At 42.5% G+C, this 19,902-nt stretch overlaps 1 protein-coding gene across 1 annotated transcript in view; it reads left to right on the top strand.

Moving 5' to 3' along the window:
- Positions 1–19,902, top strand: part of LOC126418802 (midasin-like) — a 298,364-nt gene that overhangs the window by 78,649 nt on the left and 199,813 nt on the right. Inside the window, exons 14-16 of the mRNA XM_050085737.1 lie at positions 2,322–2,553; positions 2,726–2,942; positions 15,712–15,897. Of these exons, the coding sequence (XP_049941694.1) occupies positions 2,322–2,553; positions 2,726–2,942; positions 15,712–15,897 (635 nt within the window). The remainder of the gene's footprint in view (positions 1–2,321; positions 2,554–2,725; positions 2,943–15,711; positions 15,898–19,902) is intronic.

Here is a 19,902-nt window from a genome sequence, read left to right as displayed (position 1 = left end):
CAAGGGAGCTCCTCAAGGTACTGTGACCAGTCTTATGTTAGTTGATACATATCTATGGCGTAAGACGTAAAAACCACACTGTATGCAGATGATGTGGTTATTTTGACTTCATTACCAAACAGTCATAAATCACCTTGAAGGGTGGTCACAAGAAAACCTTAGGGAAGTAAGCAATTGGAAAAACCTACTATCAGATATTTTCTTTATGTCACTCTTACCCAAAAATAACTCTTAAAAACTGGAGGGGAAGATCTGCGGTAGAATGAACATATAGATCAAAAATTAAACTGGAGGCATACATAAATAAAACTGCTGATAAAGCAAATAGCAGACTCAGCATAGTAAAGAGGTTGGAGATAGTAAATGGTGATGTTCAAGGGCAGTGCTCAACACACCTGCAAAACCTACATAAGATGAATTTTAACAGTAGTGAAGCACTTGTTGTGGCTATTACTAGAAATATCAGATGGTTAAAAGTCCAGAACCAAGCATTAAGAATTATAACTGATGGAGTAAAATCAACACCTTGAGCATTGTAACTGGATTAGAATCTCTTTAAATAAGTTTTCAAAGTTTAGCACTGCTCAGGTATGAGAAACTAATTCGTCTATCCAATCGCATTAAATTTCTAAAAGATAAAGAGTCATGTAACAATAATAGTAGAAAATTGAAAACGCAAACTAGCTTCATCCAAAATGTAGAATACGTAAGATACAATATCAGCTGCCAAGAGTTGATGTTAAAAAATGTATTTTCCCACTCTCTCCAACTCTGCTTTCTCCGTTGCAATACCAGATAGACATAATTTATAAATATAAATATAAAAGATCCGGAAAAACCTCATGGGATGACTGTAGTGCCTGATGGACCAAGAGGAGAAGCAGTAGCCAAATTCCACTTGGCTACTGGATATGACTGACTGGCCACCTATCTGCACAAGATCTCCATCTTGCCCTCACCAATGATTGGTTTGATCATGAACAAAAAACATATAACATAGTGCAGAAAATTAAGTGACTGTAATTCAGGCTTAACAATGTTATATTGGGAATCAAGAGCACAAATGATCGTAAATCAAGTGTCAGAACATAATAATAATAATAATAATAATAATAATAATATCCATCATTTTAATGGACATTGGCCTATTTTCTAATGGAGAGAGAGAGAGCAATTTGATACTACAATTTAGTAACTAGCTGAAACCAGTGATATTGTGCAGTTGTGGCAAATAATAGAAAATAAAATAATAATTGTAATTACTTTAACTCACCTCCCAACAGTTTCATGTTTCATTCACTGCTTCAGTATTTCTGCCTAATTATATACAGGGTGATTCAAAAAGAATACCACAACTTTAGGAATTTAAAACTCTGCAACGACAAAAGGCAGAGCTAAGCACTATCTGTCGGCGAATTAAGGGAGCTATAAAGTTTCATTTAGTTGTACATTTGTTCGCTTGAGGCGCTGTTGACTAGGCGTCAGCGTCAGTTGATGCTAAGATGGCGACCGCTCAACAGAAAGCTTTTTGTGTTATTGAGTACGGCAGAAGTGAATCGACGACAGTTGTTCAGCGTGCATTTCGAATGAAGTATGGTGTTAAACCTCCTGATAGGTGGTGTCTTAAACGTTGGTATAAACAGTTTACAGAGAATGGGTGTTTGTGCAAAGGGAAAAGTTCTGGACGGCCGAGAACGAGTGATGAAAATGTAGCACGCATCCAGCAAGCATTTGTTCGCAGCCTAGGAAAATCGACTCGCAGAGCTAGCAGAGAGCTGCAAATTCCACAATCAACTGTATGGAGATTCCTACGAAAAAGGTTAGTTATGAAACCTGAACGTCAACTACCCGAGGCGATGGATCGGCCGCCAGGCAGCCCGTGACAGAGCACTTCATCACTGGCCTCCAAGAAGCCCTGATCTTACCCCCTGCGATTTTTTCTTATGGGGGTATGTTAAGGATATGGTGTTTCGGCCACCTCTCCCAGCCACCATTGATGATTTGAAACGAGAAATAACAGCAGCCATCCAAACTGTTACGCCTGATATGCTACAGAGAGTGTGGAACGAGTTGGAGTATCGGGTTGATATTGCTCGAGTGTCTGGAGGGAGCCATATTGAACATCTCTGAACTTGTTTTTGAGTGAAAAAAAAAAAAAAAAACCTTTTTAAATACTCTTTGTAATGATGTATAACAGAAGGTTATATTATGTTTCTTTCATTAAATACACATTTTTAAAGTTGTGGTATTCTTTTTGAATCACCCTGTATGTCAACGTAGTTGGTGCAACCATTTCTCATGATTTTACTTTGCTTTCACAGAGAGAGTATCATAGCCGAAACTGGAAAATGGTACTCCTTATGATGAAGCGTAAAACGTCTTCTGTCTTGAAGAAGTTACGTAAGAAGTCTAACCCCAGTGAAGAAATTACCACTATGATTTCAAACTGGAAACAGTTAAGTGGTGATTTGTCACGGCTAGAGAAGCAGATTTCCTCTAATGCTATGGCCTTCACTTTTATCGAGGGAAGTCTTGTCAGAGCTGTCCGTGAAGGTGAGTTCCCTTAACCTTTCCTTCCATAGAGGTGGGGAGGAGGGAGGAATATCATATTTGAGTTGAACTTTGCCAGCCAGCCACCAATGTACATCTTCATTCAGCTATATAAGTGAGAAATATCTGATTTTGTGGTTTTATTTGTGTGTTAATTATATCTTGATATGAATAGGAAAATGGGTGCTCCTTGATGAAATCAACTTGGCACCACCAGAAACGTTGGAATGCTTGTCAGGGCTATTGGAAGATGGAGCTGTGGGTAGCCTCCGCTTATTGGAACGAGGTGATGAGCAACCTGTTCCAAGGCACAAGGACTTTCGTCTCTTTGCTTGTATGAATCCTGCTACAGATGTCGGCAAGAAGGAACTGCCTGCTGGCTTACGTAACAGGTAAAACTTAAATTTTATATCTCTTGAAGAGTCAAAATTTTTCCCCTGCTGCACAAAAACCTATGAATTGATGACATGATGATGATGATGATGATGATGATGATGATGATAACAACAATAACAATTATAATTATATAATTAACAGTCTTTCAACTTGCCCTTCAAAGGATTTCCATGGAGTTGCATTACATCATTGGCAACTTGTTACAGAATTGTCTTCCAGCAGAAAGTGGACTGTGACCTGTGGCTCTCTTATTTCTTCATAATGTATGATGATCACATCTGATTTGTGTATCGTAATGATGAATGTCTCTCTTTATGATGCAAATTTCTACATTATCTTTTACAAATGTCATTGTATTAGGGACATACAATCAGTTAATTGTACTTGATGAAATAGTCACTTCAGGCTTGACATTTACTTGTATTAGTATTTATTCTATCTGCTCCCTTCTGAAGCTGGACTACTGAATCCATGTAGACTGTGGATTGCCCATCTCCAGTTTCAGTTCCCTATTGCAAAAGTGAATAGATAAAGCCATAATAGATTTGTTTTAGGACAGGAGGAGTTGTTATACTTGTGGGGCATTTTATTAAGTACATGTTGCACCTAATCTTTTTACAGGTGAATTTGTACATGCCACTTGAGTTTTATGGTATCTTCTTTGTCATCACATGCTGCTTCAGCCTGGGTCACCATATGCTGGAACTACATGGGGTGGACAAAAATATGGAAACACAGCACAGCAATACAGTGTAGGAAAACTGTTGGCATTCAAAAAAGCACCTAGTTATCTCAGAATGGATAAATACAGGCCCAGTGTGTTTTTTTCTTCTCACAGAATAGGGGCAAGCTCAGGAAAGGTAATGATGATAGAGATCGCTAGCAACCACACGTCCTTCTTTCCAAAGTAGGCCACAACGGCTGTATAATGTAGAGATCTGGTGACTGTGGTGGCAGGGAGATGTGACGGTTTGTCCTTGTGCTCACAAAGCAGCCCTGGACAGGGGTGTCTTGGAACACAGTATCACCATGGGGGAACAAATATAATATCTTCGGAAGGACCTAATCGTCCAAAATGCTCATATAATCCACGGTAGTAATGCAAGCTCGCAGAGTAACTTTGGGGTACATGGAATATCGTGACATGACTGCTCGTGTCATCACTGAACCCACACTATGTTTCATTCTTGGGACGTAAACTTAGCCAGAAGTTGGAAACAGTGTCAGACAAGACTCATTCTACCAAATAACATGCTTCCATTGCCGCACCATCCACATTTCATTGCTTCGGCACCACATTTTCCTGGTAATGGCATTTGCATCACTAACTTAGCGTTTTGAAATTCCAGCTGGCCCTGCAATTCCCAGCTTATGGAACTCCCTCTGTGTTGTTCTGGTGCTGGCAGGGTTCACGAGTGCGACATTCGGTTCTGCAATGACTTTTGCAGCTGTCATCCTCTTATTTTTTTGCCACAGTCCTCTTCAGTGACCAGCTTTTGTGATCACTCAACATACACTTACACCTGTATTGTTAGTTAGTGGATAATGATTTTCCACTTCCCCGTATGCAGTATAAATCGTCAGTACGGTGTTCTTGAAACACCAAACACTTTGGCTGCCTTGGTCATGGAAGTACCCATCATACGAGCACCAACAATCGCATTCGCTTTGCTTCGACATAATGTACTCACAACTAAATGGAACATTGTTCTGACCACGACTGACACGTGCAATGTATTGAGGGCATTGAATATATGCCATCCATGGTCAAACCCAACAGCAACACCTGCAGGCTTGGCTAACATCTACATCTACGTCTACATGGATACTCTACAAATCACATTTAAGTGCCTGGAACAGTGTTCATCGAACCACCTTCACAATTCTCTCTTATTCCAATCTCGTATAGCACGCGGAAAGAATGAACACGTATATCTTTCCGTATGAGCTCTGATTTCCCTTATTTTATCGTGGTGATTGTTCCTCCCTATGTAGGTCGGTGTCAATAAAATATTTTCACATTCTGAGAAAGTTGGCAATTGGAATTTCGTGAGAAGATTCAGTCGCAACAAAAAGCGCCTTTCTTTTAATGATGTCCAGCCCAAATCCTGTATCATTTCTGTGACACTCTCTCTCCCATATTTCGCGATAATACAAAATGTGCTGCCTTTCTTTGAACTTTTTTGATGTACTCCGTCAGGCCTATCTGGTAAGAATCCCACACCGCGCAGCAGTATTCTAAAAGAGGACGGACAAGCGTAGTGTAGGCAGTCTCCTTAGTAGGTCTGTGACATTTTCTAAGTGTCCTGGTAATAAAATGAAGTCTTTGGTTAGCCTTCCTTCCAGTTTAAGTTGTTTGTAATTGTGTAGTTGCTTTTAGCACTCATGTGGATGACCTCACACTTTTCGTTATTTAGGGTCAACTGCCACGTTTTGCACCATTCAGATATCTTTCCTAAATCATTTTGCAATTTGTTTTGATCTTCTGATGACTTTATTAGTCGATAAACGACAGTGTCATTTGCAAACAATTGAAGACGGCTGCTCAGATTGTCTCCCAAATCGTTTATATAGATGAAGAACAGCAAAAGGCCTATAACTCTACCTTGGGGAACACCAGAAATCACTTCTGTTTTACTCGATGACTTTCTGTCAATTACTACGAACTGTGACCTCTCTGACAGGAAATCACAAATCCAGTCATATAACTGAGACGATATTCCATAGGCATGCAATTTCAGTATGAGCCGCTTGTGTGGTACAGTGTCAAAAGCCTTCCGGAAATCGAGGAATACAGAACTGATCTGAAATCCCTTGTCAATAGCACTCAGCACTTCATGTGAATAAAGAGCTAGTTGTGTTTCACAGGAACGATGTTTTCTAAACCCATGGTGACTGTGTGTCGATAGACCTTTTTCTTTGAGGTAATTCATAATGTTTGAACACAATATATTTCCAAAATCCTGCTGCATATCGATGTTAACGATATGGGCCTGTAATTAGTGGATTACTCCTGCTACCTTTCTTGAATATTGGTGTGACCTGTGCAACTTTACAGTCTTTGGGTATGGATCTTTTGTCGAGCAAATGGTTGTATATGACTGTTAACTATGGAGCTAATGCATCAGTATACTCTGAAAGGAACCTGATGGGTATACAGTCTGGACCAGAAGACTTGCTTTTATTAAGTGATTTAAGTTGCTTCACTACTCCGAGGATATTTACTTCTACGTTACTCATGTTGGCAGCTGTTCTCGATTCAAATTCTGAAATATTTACTTCGTCTTCTTTTGTGAAGGCATTTCGGAAGGCTGTGTTTAGTAACTCTGCTTTGGCAGCACTGTCTTTGATAGTATCTCCATTGCTATCACACAGAGAAGGCATTGATTGTTTCTTGCTGTTAACATACTTCACATACGACCAGAATCTCTTTGGATTTTCTGCCAGGTTTCAAGACAAAGGTTCATTGTGGAAACTGTTATAAGCATCTCACATTGAAGTCCACACTAAATTTTGAGCTTCTGTAAAAGAACGCCAATCTTGGGGATTTTACGTCTGTTTAAATTCGGCATGTTTGTTTTGTTGTTTCTGCAACAGTGTTCTAACATGTTTTGTGTACCAAGGAGGATTAGCTCCGTTGTTTGTTAATTTATTTGGTATAAATCTCCCAATTGCTGCCAATACTATTTCTTTGAATTTAAGCCATATCTGCTCTACACTTATATCATTAATTTGGAATGAGTGGAGATTGTCTCTCAGGAAGGTGTCAAGTGAATTTTTATCTGCTTTTTTGAATAGGTATATTTTTCACTTATTTTTCGAGGATTTGGGGATTACAATATTCAATCTCGCTATGACAACCCTGTATTCACTAATCCCTGTCAGTTTTGATGCTCGTTATTAGCTCAGGATTATTTCTTGCATTTATATTCAAGCATGCGTTTCTCATGGTGTTCCAATCTGTGTGTTTTTTCCCATATATTTCATTCAGAGGGTGCCACTACCCCTTCATATTTTTTAAAATTAATGTCAGTCTCATGTCACCAGTGTCTCTTTTGTTTTTCTCATCACTTCATGTTATTTGGGGCTCCCCTTATTTCCTGCTGCTTTTCAGTTCTCCTGGGACTATTTATAGCTGCCCTCTGCCTTTGACATTCTCATTTTGTGCACTACCCAAAAGTTGTTTCTTTTTAATTTTAATAGTGGTATCACAATCGTGCTGGAAAATGATGTCGGGAGGCATCTGTGGAACTGCATAGTTTGGCAACATGTGAAGATAGGTGTGAGAAACGGACCAATTATCCTATGTTTATGAAATCCTAACCACTCATTAACTTTCGGTGTGCCCATTTCGTACAGAATCACTTATTCTGGAGCCTCACTTCCCCCTGTTTGACATTTATGTCCGTTAACTTTGCTACTACATATGTGGAATGATGTAACATTTCGGCAACAAAATCACATTGTCTGTGGTGATCCTCAGGCTTAATTTGATGAAAAAGTTGGAGTTTGTAAGCATGCAGCCAGAGACATTTGTGCACAGTGTCATGCACTATCGAATGGGGCACTCCTAGTTCCGTACTAACTTGTCAGATGGCTTTATGTGGACTTCTGGCGAATGCTTTGGACACCCATTCCTTGGTTGCTTCATTCACATGCGTTTTAGGATGTTTTCCATCATTTGAAATCAAACTTCCGATTTCTCAAAGAGTTCTGTCCCACTGGTAAGTGGATTTGTGTGTGGAAAGATCCATTTTCCATTCTCTTCTTGCCCACCGCTGGACATTTGTTACAGATTTTAACTCTGCTAACGATAGCACACACTGCAACTTTCGTTGTGGTATCCAAATGTTGGCTGTTAAAAGCACGTCTGCCTGCTGCACAGTAAATATTTGTACGCGTGCACTATATGACTCGGTGCTGTTCACGAAATGAGGAGGATCGCGTCTTACAGAGTGTCCCTGTCGTTTGCATATTTACCCAGCAACGTAAAATGTCGAGGTCTTTCATTATAAGTATGCGTGTACCTCTAGCCTGGACACCCTGCATTAATGTTAATATTGGTTAGAGCTACTATGCTCTTAATTTTTCCTTTCTTCATTTGCCCATTATCCATATTTTATTAAATATGGCAGTATTTTATGGTATGTTAGGCACATCGCATCATTATAATTTATAAGAATCATAATTACAACAGACAGTGTGTTTCATCACAAGTATTCAGATTTCCAATTTGTTGTGTATAGCTTATAATTGTATGAAAGTTGTCTTTCCAATTATGCTGTGTGGGTACTGCACTGTTTGAATGTGGATATTTGTGCTGTCTGCTTATTAATGCTGTTCTTACAAAGGAAGTATTGTTGCATCACCATTCGAAGAAAAGGCCTGTTCAGGGTCTGAATGTTACTTTTGTTAAACATTTTATGATACTTTAGAGCATTTGTTGCATATCAGATAAAAAGAATGAGCAAAATTTTAGAAAGAATGGAAACAATTAAATTTGCACCAACCTTTTAGCATAGACTTTTTGTATATGTATGTTTTTTAAATCATTTTTTTATTCCATTTATGTAGTTAGTCTCAGCAAAAAGTGTGGTTTTTGAACACAGAGCAGAGAATGCATTTGAACAAAGCAGTAGGTTTGTTCCTTGGCACCTCTCTCTCAGAATGGACTTTGACTCTTGCAGACTATTTCTCCAGATGGAGGAAACTTGCCAGACGTAGCAGTGCGCTAATTGAAGCTACCAAGTTGGATGCTGTATTAAGACAAATTGGATGCTATACAGACACTTTTCTGTGCTAGAACATAGTGACAGCACCCAGGAGCTGGCGAATCATATTATTTACGTGCTCTACAATCTACCTTAGAGTTTTCATGCAGATTAAGAAGACAGGCTTTCCCCTGCTGGTGCAATGATGAATGACACTGCACAATTATGGACAAGTAGGTAGCTCTCCAAAACCTAAAGAGCAAACCTATTGCATAGAGGCTTGCAACCTTTCATATAGTGATGGAAAAATGTGACAGGATTACCAAGAAGAGGAAGAAGAGAATGTAACATCAACTCCTGAATACCATAAACCATTCCATTAAATCAATACAAGTACGGAAAGTCGTAAGAAGGATTAGGAAGAGAGATAAACCACATTATCAGTGTTATGATGATAAATGGGAACCTCGTGAGGGGGATGGAGAAGTAAATGGAAACTTCTCTTTGTGTGAGTTAGCTTTGGCTTTTTCGGCTGCACGACATGGCACAAAGTCACAACAAAATCCCTTAACACGTGTTGTGATACCTTGTTGGGAACACTAAGGAACCTTCCTCTAATGTTATAAAAAATACAAGCAACAGGGCAATTTTGCTGTGGGAGAAAGCTATTTTAATCCCATCAATTAAACCTTGTGTAGAACAAACATGAATGAGTATCTATTGTACTGTTGCCTCAGTAGCTGCTTAGGAAATACAATTAAAAAGATGTGTAAGTGCCACCAGATCTTGATCATAGAATCAGGCCAGATGATTAGCTGTGTTTGGTGTGGGTTCATGAAATGCTATTCCAGATTTGAAATACTGTGTCAACCTGCCTACACAGACATTATATAATGGAATTTTCAAACAATGGAAACTTCAGGTAGGAATATCAACAATGTAGGAAAAGATAGATTGCTACTTAGTGTAAACATGACATTTTAAGTTACAGAGAGGCACAATTCAGAGATACTTACACAAAGCTTTCAGCTGCAGTCTTCATCAGCAAAAGAGAAACACACACCATTCATACACACAAACATGCACACCTCACACACAAGTGACTGCCAACTGTGGCATCTTTGGCCAGAAGGCAACTATCATGTGGGATGGAAGCATCATTCTGGAGGGGGTAGGGCAGGGGAAGGGATGGTAGTGTATGGGTGAGGGAAGAGAAGAATGCTGGTTGGTGGAGTGTGCATGGACTAGAATGCATACAGGCACAGCATCAGGAGATTGTGGGGCAGGGAGGCAGGGAAAAAGGAGCGAAAAAGGAGAGGATCAGGGAGAAATGGGCAGATGCATTGGTAGTGGGCGGCAAATAAAGGGTGGGAGGTGAGAATGGGAAGTAGATGATAGATCAAAGGGGGTGGAAACTGCTGGGTGGAGGGTGTGGGACACTATGTTCCTGTAGGTTGAGGCTGGGATAATAACGGGAGAGGGGACTGTGTTGTATGGATAAATCCCAAGTGTAAATCAGAAAAGCTGGTGGTGGAGGGAAGGATTCAGATGGTTTGAGTAATGAAGCAGCAATTGAAACAAGAATGTTGTGTTCAGCTTCATCTCTTGCTCTTGGCCACAGTTTGGCAGTGGCCGTTCATCTTACTGGACAGCTGGTTGGTAGTCATAACCATTATAAAAAACTGTGCAGCGATTTCAGCAGAACTGGTAAATGACATGGCTGCTTTCACAGGTTGGCCGACCGCTGATGCGATAGGATAGACCTGTGACCGGAATGGAAGTACTGAGTGGGTGGATTGGGCTGGTCTTTCACCTGGGTCTGTCATAACGATATGATGCTTGTGGTAAGGGGTTGGGATTGGGAGTGGCTAGGGATGATGTGATGGTTGGGGGGGGGGTGGCAGAACACACCTTCAGGAGGGGTGGGAAGTATTTTGGGTTAGATGTCCCTCATTTCAGGACATCATGATAGATAATCAAAGCCCTGGCGAAGGATGTGGGTCAGTTGTTCAAGTCTGGGGTGATACTTGGTTCTATCGCTGACATCCTACTGCTGCCTCAGGGCACTGGTATCCAACCTCTATCCCTATCCTACCCGCAGTGTTCCTCCTTGGCCACCCCTTACAGCACCTAAACTGTGCCTAGCTGACCCTTTCAACTTGCCACATCCCCAAAACTCCCTACCAACACTGCACTAATTCTAGAACTGAAACATTCCCTTAACACTGTTGTTAACCTAGGCAACAAAAACCTCAGTTCCACAGAAATTTCAGTCCTATCCAGAAACATCACCTTTAGCCCTTTTGCCCTACACTCAAATTTAAACATTTTGTACTTGTTAAAGGCCTACTCTCCTTCTTGCAATCCCTGCAATGGACGTACTTCCTGTAGCCAATCCCTCCAAGCAAAACCAACCTAATACCAACATCGATCTCTGACTCTCTCAGTTCATACCACCATCCAGCCGTGATCCTCACACCCACCCCCATCCTCCTCCCACCCAACCATCTTCATCACTGTTGATGCCACCTCCCAAGAAACCAACATCCCTCATGCCCATAGTATTACTGCTGTTGAACACTACCTTCTCCAATTTCCTTCAGACTCCAGACCCACAACCTCCTTCCTCATGCATCTTACTAACTGTATCCTAAGACACAACTACTTCTCCTTGGAAAGGAGACAGATAGAAACAAACACACAGCACAGCCGTGGGCACCTGCGTGGCAGCCTCCTGTGTCAACACATTTATGGGCTGTTTAGAGGAAACCTTCCTAGCCTCCCAAACACCAAATCCCTAGTCTGATTCAGCTCCATTGATGGATATCCTCATGATCTGTACTCAGGGCCAAGACACAGTATCTTCATTCCTTCACAACCTCAACACCTTTTCTTCCATCCACTTCACCTGGTAGTCCTCAAACCAGTCTGTCATCTTCCGAGACGTTGGCCATCTCCTCCCTGATGGTTCTATACACACCTCTGCCCACATTAAACCACCAACCACCAACTGTACCTGTGTTTTAGTGGCTGTCATCTGTTTCACACAAAAAAATCACTCCCATAGGGCCGAGATATATGCACTGACAAGAACTCTCTTGCTCTGTATGCCGATGTTCTCACAGAGGCCTTGTCAGACAGGCACTATCCCACTCCCATACCATTTCCCCCCACAACTCCAATCCTCCCACCACCTCCAGAAACAAGCCACAGCGCATTATCCCCTTTGTCACCTAGTACCATCCCGGACTGGAACAACTGAACCACTCTTTCGCCAGGGCTTTGATTACCTATCATCGTGCCCTGAAATGAGGGACATCCTATCAGAGATACTTCCCACCATTCCAAAAGTGGTGTTCTGTTGCCCACCCAATCTCCACAACATCCTAGTCCATTCCTATTGCACCCCCAATCTGAACCCCTTGCCACAAGGATCATATCCCTGTGGAAGACCCAGGTGCAAAACCTGCCCAATCCACCCACCCAGCACTTCCTATTCCTGTCCTGTCCTGTCCTGTCCTGTCCTGTCCTGTCCTACCCCATCAGGGGCCGGGCCACATGTGAAAGCAGCCATGTCATTTACCAGCTCTGCTGCAATTGTTGCACAGTTTTTTTGTATTGGTATGACTACCAACCAGCTGTCCACCAGGATGAAAGACCGCCACTAATCTGTGGCCAAGAACAAAGTAGACCACCCTGTGGCACAACTTGTGGCTGAACATAACACTCTTGATTCCAGTAGCTGCTTCACTATGTAGCGGTTCTGCCTGCTTTATTTATTCATTTGTTTGATGTCCTTGGTGTCATCGTACTGCATTTCTAGACTGGCTGAAAAATGGGTTACGGATTCTGACACTGACTACTGTAAGTAAGGTAGCCAACAGGGTCATAGTTGCATTTCACAGTACTTTAATTTCACTGTTCACAACCCCCTAATAATACACAGTTATATGGCCAGTGCACTATTGTTTAACTTTCGATAAGCCTCATTAATAGTGTGCAGGCAAACCTCCACATACTGCTACAATAGTTTAGTATTGAACATCTGCGAGCAGTAAAAACATAACCACAAAGTTCGCAGTTCACAGAATAGAACGCGGTGGTCTAGCGGTTCTAGGCTCTCAGTCCGGAACCGCGCGACTGCTACGGTCGCAGGTTCGAATCCTGCCTCGGGCATGGATGTGTGTGATGTCCTTAGGTTAGTTAGGTTTAAGTAGTTCTAAGTTCTAGGGGACTGATGACCACAGATGTTAAGTCCCATAGTACTCAGAGCCATTTTGAACCATTTGAACAGAATAGAAAGGTACGTATGGAGCAGACACTGTCAGTGTTTTAACACAAGGCGTATTGGTGTAACACTTATTTCACTGTTAAGTTGATGCATTCTTGTTGTTCTAAGCAGCACAGATTCTTCGTCTGAAACTCAGCCGTGAACTGATGGTCTTGTGAGCAAAAACTGAGCCCATATATATTACACAATAATAGGTACTGTAACTACACATTGTTTGAAGTTTAATTTACCAAAATTACAATTAAAACTTAACTCATTAAATTAACCGAATACATTGAAAAATTGTTCTTTTTAACAGTTTCTTCTACTGGAAGGGTTAAGCTGAATTATTTGTTTCAATCATGAAATTAACAAATATAAGCACTTAAACAATACTTTGGACAAAACTGTTAATTACTTTGAATTAATTAATGGCTGGTTTTGTTAACATGTTTTAGACTAGACCCCAAATAGATACTTTAAGAATACTATCATTTTGTCTTCCAAATGTTTACAATTATTACAGAGTTTATATTTGTTTACATGTCAACAATATAATTATATACCTAAAACTAAGAACAAAATTAGATCTGGTGTTATTTATTTTAAACTGAGGGCCAATCTGGTCTCTATTGTGACAATACAGATTACATTCACGTTTGTTAATGGTAATTAGTTCAAAAATGAAAAAAAAAAAAAACGAATTTAAGGTAAGGCAGATGGCAAAACAAGAGGGGAAGAAAAATATCCCAGCTTGCTTCGTCACAACTATCCAACCCATCTGTGTCCCTGCTCCCACCACCTGCTTTTCTGAACTGCGCAGAAAGTGAGTTATCTGTATAACACATTGTCTGCTCCCTTAGTTATCCTGGCCTCTACCTACAGTAACATACTGTCCCCACAACCCTCCACCCAACAGTTTTCACTCCCTCTGTCCTATCATTCTCCCCCTCTCCCCTCTCCTCTCAGCTCCTCTCCTCCTCCCCTCTCCTCTCCTCCTCTCCTCCCCCCTCCCCCTAGCCATCCTCCCCCTCTCCTCCTCCCCTTCCTCCTCCTCCCCCCTCCTCCTTCCCTTCTCCTCCTCCCCCCTCTCCCCCTCCTCCTCCCCCTCCTCCTCCCCCTCTCCCCCTCCCCCTCCACCTCCCTCTCTCCTCCACCCCTCTCCTCACCCCTCTCCTCCACCCCTCTCCTCCACCCCTCTCCTCCACCCCTCTCCTCCACCCCTCTCCTCCACCCCTCTCCTCCACCCCTCTCCTCCACCCCTCTCCTCCACCCCTCTCCTCCCACCCCTCTCCTCCACCCCTCTCCTCCACCCCTCTCCTCCACCCCTCTCCTCCACCCCTCTCCTCCAACCCCTCTCCTCCACCCCTCTCCTCCACCCCTCTCCTCCACCCCTCTCCTCCACCCCTCTCCTCCACCCCTCTCCTCCACCCTCTCCTCCTCCCCTCTCCTCCTCCCCTCTCCTCCTCCCCTCTCCTCCTCCCCTCTCCTCCTCCCCTCTCCTCCTCCCCTCTCCTCCTCCCCCTCTCCTCCTCCCCCTCTCCTCCTCCTCCCCCTCTCCTCCTCCTCCCCCTCTCCTCCTCCCCCCTCTCCTCCTCCCCCTCTCCTCCCCCCCTCTCCTCCTCCCCTCTCCCCCTCTCTCCTCATCCCCCTCTCTCCTCCCCCTCTCCTCCTCTCCTCATCTCCCTCTCCTCATCCCCCCTCTTCTCATCCCCCTCTCCTCATCCCCTCTCTCCTCATCCCCCCTCTTCTCATCCCCCCTCTTCTCATCCCCCTCTCTCCTCATCCCCCTCTCTCCTCCTCCCCCTCTCCTCCTCTCCCTCTCCTGCCACCTGTTGACAGAGCTGCAAAGTTCACACAGCTCAGCACAGCCTCCTCGACTGTCAAACACTGATCTTTCGACTGTCATAACGTTTGCCAATTGAGCTGCCGGTTTTAAACAGGACAAGCGTGCCCGGCTCCCTGTTGTTAAAAGTTTTTCTTAGGCATTTTCGGGACATATTGTCTCGACATGTATCTGCGTGAGTGAGTCAGTGTTTTATGAATGGTAGTGGAAAATGTTATCACACAATTCAGGCTTTAACATCCAGTTTTTGTTGTTAGTGATTTTTCTTTTATGGGCTTTAGGCCACGGTCAGAGGTGTATGCCTCTGCCCAATGCTTCGTCTCTCAGTGCTATGGACATTGTCAGTTTGTGCAAAGCTTCAGAAAGCGATATCGAAGTTAAATTCAGCGAACTGGTCACTTTATTATTTATTTATTTTTCTTTTACAATGATTACTGACTTCTTTTCTGTTAAAGAAATTAATTTCCTACATTGGCTGTTTTTTTTACATCCATTTTAATTTTATTTTACACCACTACAGCATACTGGTTTTGTAGCAATTTTCAAGCAAAATCTTTTAACCAATTTAAACACACATTTTGGGTTACAGTCACATAATTACGTATGTGATAATTTGGTTTGCTGGGCTAAAGAACTGTAGCCGTGATACCCGGCAGTACAAACCTGTCCGTGTAGCGTCCATCCTCGACTTGTTTGTCAGTCTGATGCTCCTTCACACTAGTAAATGGCTTGACTGCATATTACTGTTCATACTGAACCAAATATAGCGGCTCTTGAGCTCAACTGTCCACACACTGAGCATAAAATTGTATGACTACAACCCAGAACATATGTATTTAATGGGTTTAACACAAATGCAGGAAACTAATTTCATTCAATAAGTGTATTATGGCTGTGGACTCTGTTGCAAAATAAAACATTTATTTTTTTCTTTGTAGGTTCACAGAATTCTTTGTAGATGAACTTACATCAGAGAGTGATTTGAAAGAAATGATGCATTGTTACATTGGACAACTTGGACTTGGAGCAAGAAAAATAAAGGATTTAGTGCAGTTCTATTGCAAACTGAAGAATGTTGACAGTTATAGTCTTTGTGATGGGACTGGAAATAAACCACACTACAGGTGAGAAACAGATAAATTGGCCCACCTTTAGATTGCTGTTTCGATTCCTGTGATTGGAAGAAATGGCTATGAAAGTTCACAGTATGTCAGACACAATTATTTATTTCTACTTTAAAGTGTATGTTTTTGAATAACATTTAGATAATTTTTTGCTACTTGAAAAATTGTGGAAGTATGACACACTTTAAAATGTTTCTGAAGTTACACCTAAAACTTTTTTACAAATAGCAGATAATATTTGAAATTCACTGATAAATGTGTATATAGCACTTGTGATTAATAACTTGGGGTGAAACTGTCCAGTGTTGGTATTTATTCTGAATGTGTGTGAAAATTAGGGCAAGAGACAATATTCACAAATATCAGAATAAAACAATTAGAATTGCCTTAGTAAAATTAGTTACTGTCTTGTGTTAAGAGTACTATGGGCTATTTTTATTCGATACCTGTGTCATGATCGTCACCACCACCAACACGCCTTATGTTATATCATTGTCTTCCTCTTTCCTTATCTTGTAAGATCGAGCAAAGGATATTCTTAATCTGTTTCCCATCCTTTTACTTGGCTACATGTCCTGTGGCAGTCCATTGTCTCAATTAGACGTCCAATCCATCTTCTTTGCATTTATGTTACAGACTCAATTACATCTTCTGCTCAGGCTGCACCCAGAGTAGATTAATTTATTTGTTTTTCTGTCATTCTTAAGAATTCCCAATAAGCATGTCTCCTTTGCTAGTTTACCAAAAGTATGGCAGGCTATTATTATTCTTCTTTTAATTTATTTTGCTATCTTTTCGGTCGTCAATGACAGCCTCAAATACAGAAACTACTCTGTTGGTTCTGTGATTTCATTGTTAATGTGTACAACTTTTTTTCGGTGCATTGATTATACCTTATTTTAGTCTTAACTGGAGTGATTTTTCAGGTCTACTTTCAGTATTGCTCTGTTATGTTTTGAAACAATATAATGAAGGGATAGTTGCTACTCACCAGAGAGAGGAGATGCTGAGTCGCAGAAAGGCACACCACAAAGACTGTCACACAATTAGCTTTCAGCCAAGAAGGCTCTTGTCAAAAATAGACAACATACACGTACACACACACACACACACACGCAACTCACGCACACATGACCACAGTATCTGGCAGCTGGAGCCAAATTGCAAGCAGCAGGGCATAGTGGGCGATGCAACCAGATGGGAGTACAGAGGAGGGTGGAGTGGAGAGGGGGAGGGGTAGCAAGGTAGGGATGGGGGACGGCAAAGTGCTGCTGGGAGTGTGCAGGGACAAGGTGGAGAGAGGGTAAGGCAGCTAGGTGCGGTCAGGAGGTTAGACAGATGGTTGGGGGAGGGGGGGGGGGGAGGGTAGCAGAAAAGGAGGGTAGAAAAGAACTGTGGGTGCGTTGGTACACTAGAGGACTGCGTAGTGCTGGATTGGGAACAGGGAAGGGGCTAGAGGGTCAGGACAAAGACTAATGGAAGTGGAAGCCAGGAGGGTTATGGGGACATGGGATATATTGCAGGGAGAGTTCCCACGTGTTCAATTCAGAAAATCTGGTATTGGTGGGAAGGATCCATAGGGCACGGGCTGTGAAGCACTCACTGAAATGAAGGACATCGTGTTGGGTGGTGTGCTCAACAACAGGGTGGTCCAGTTTTCTGAATTGTGCAAGTGGGAACTCTCCCTGTAATATATCCGATATTCCCGTAACCCTCCTGCTCTCAACCTTCGTTGATCATTCTCCTTAACCATCTAGCCCCTTCCCTGTTCCCATTCCAGCACTACACAGCCCTCTATTCCACCAATGCACCAGTCTCTTTAATTCTCTCCTTTTCTGCTAACCCCCCCTCTCTCCCCTGCCCACCATCTAACCTCCCAACTCCACCTATCTGCCCCACTCTCCACCATGTCCCTGTATGCTCCCAGCAGTGCTTTACCATCCCCCACCTCTATCCTGCTATACTCCCCCTCCCCCAGCCTCCTCCTTAACCCCCCTCCCCCTTAACCCCCCTCCCCCAGCCTCCTCCTCAAACCCCCTCCCCCTTAACCCCCCTCCCCCAGCCTCCTCCTCAAACCCCCTCCCCCTTAACCCCCCTCCCCCAGCCTCCTCCTCAACCCCCCTCCACCAGCCTCCTCCTTAACCCCCCTCCCCCAGCCTCCTCCTTAACCCCCCTCCCCCAGCCTCCTCCTTAACCCCCCTCCCCCAGCCTCCTCCTTAACCCCCCTCCCCCAGCCTCCTCCTTAACCCCCCTCCCCCAGCCTCCTCCTTAACCCCCCTCCACCAACCTCCTCCTTAACCCCCCTGCACCAGCCTCCTCCTTAACCCTCTCCCCCAGCCTCCTCCTTACACTCCCCCTCTCCCCCTGCACTCCTCCTTACACTCCCCCCCTTCCCCTGCACTCATGGTTGCCTCTTCATAATGCCCTGCTGCTCGCAGTCTGGCTCCAGCTGCCAGACACTATGTTCGTGCATGTGTGATTTGGGTTTGTGTTTGACAAAGGCCTTGTTGGCTGAAAGCTAATTGTGTGATGGTCTTTTTGTTGTGCCATTCTGCGACTCTGCATCCCCCCCCCCCCCCCCCCATACGGTGAGTGGCAACTATCGTTTTCATTGTATTGTTACATTCCATCCTCCATTTTTGAGTGTTTCTTTATGTTAAGTTTTTCTTTTATTTATTTAACTTTGCGTCCACTGTAGCAGAATGTACAATATTACCATCAAAAAGAAGGCAGTTCAAATCTCTGCCAATACATTTACCTGACTTTCCTCACTTTAGTGGTCCAAAATAGGAGAATGGCCAGTTTATGGCAAAATATTTTATCTCAAAAAATTCTACATTGGCCTAGAATCATTGAGGAGAACTAGAAGAATTATTGAGAAGTAAAGCCCATTTTTACATAAGCAACTGCTTGTTGTAAGTGCAAGTCACATGCTTGCAAGTAAATTAACATGTAACCACATTGTGAGTCGGATGGTGATGTCAGTGATCAATTGGCTGTGTGAGTATGTAGTTTTAGGATTTTGAGTATGCTGAAGACTGCACATGCAGAAACAAGCCACTGTGGCATTGTCTGCTAACACAGAAAGTCAACTTATCTTTGCCATGCTCACTCCTTGTACACTAATGGATTTTGTGATTTTATATTTTCTTAATCTTTATTTTGTTTGCTTTGTTGTTGTGACATGGCAATGGTTGCAAAGTTGCAAAGTATGTTTTTTCCTACCGGTGTTCTTCCACAAGAGATAGGAAATACTGGAATGTAAAAAGGTGTTGAAGTTTTACAATACATGGACAAAAAAAATGCTTACACTGTACACAAACAAGAAAGAAAATAGGTAAATAGTTTTTTTAGTAAAATTGATTCAGCAGTGAAAAGATTAGATCTGTTAAACAAGAGAAATAAAACAATGAAAAATCCAGGGTGGGAAAATGACAATATATGAAAAGGATATTTGTTCTGCATGCCAACTAGCTCTGCAGATGATGAAGAAATTGAAGAAATGTATGAGGAAATAAAAGAAATTATTCAGATAGTGAAGGGAGACGAAAATTTAATAGTCATGGGTGACTGGAATTCGGTAGTGGGAAAAGGGAGAGAAGGAAACGTAGTAGGTGAATATGGATTGGGGCTAAGAAATGAAAGAGGAAGCCGCCTGGTAGAATTTTGCACAGAGCACAACTTAATCATAGCTAACACTTGGTTCAAGAATCATAAAAGAAGGTTGTATACATAGAAGCAGCCTGGAGATACTGACAGGTTTCAGATAGATTATGTAATGGTAAGACAGAGATTTAGGAACCAGGTTTTAAATTGTAAGACATTTCCAGGATCAGATGTGGACTCTGACCACAATCTATTGGTTATGAACTGAAACTGAAGAAACTGCAAAAAGGTGGGAATTTAAGGAGATGGGACCTGGATAAACTGACTAAACCAGAGGTTGTACAGAGTTTCAGGGAGAGCATAAGGGAACAATTGACAGGAATGAGGGAAAGAAATACA

The sequence above is a fragment of the Schistocerca serialis genome, chromosome 9, assembly GCF_023864345.2.
Source record: "Schistocerca serialis cubense isolate TAMUIC-IGC-003099 chromosome 9, iqSchSeri2.2, whole genome shotgun sequence".
In the NCBI taxonomy this organism is placed as follows: domain Eukaryota; kingdom Metazoa; phylum Arthropoda; class Insecta; order Orthoptera; family Acrididae; genus Schistocerca; species Schistocerca serialis.
The sequence above is the reverse complement of the archived record's forward strand: the minus strand, read 5'-3'. Positions and strand labels throughout refer to the sequence as shown.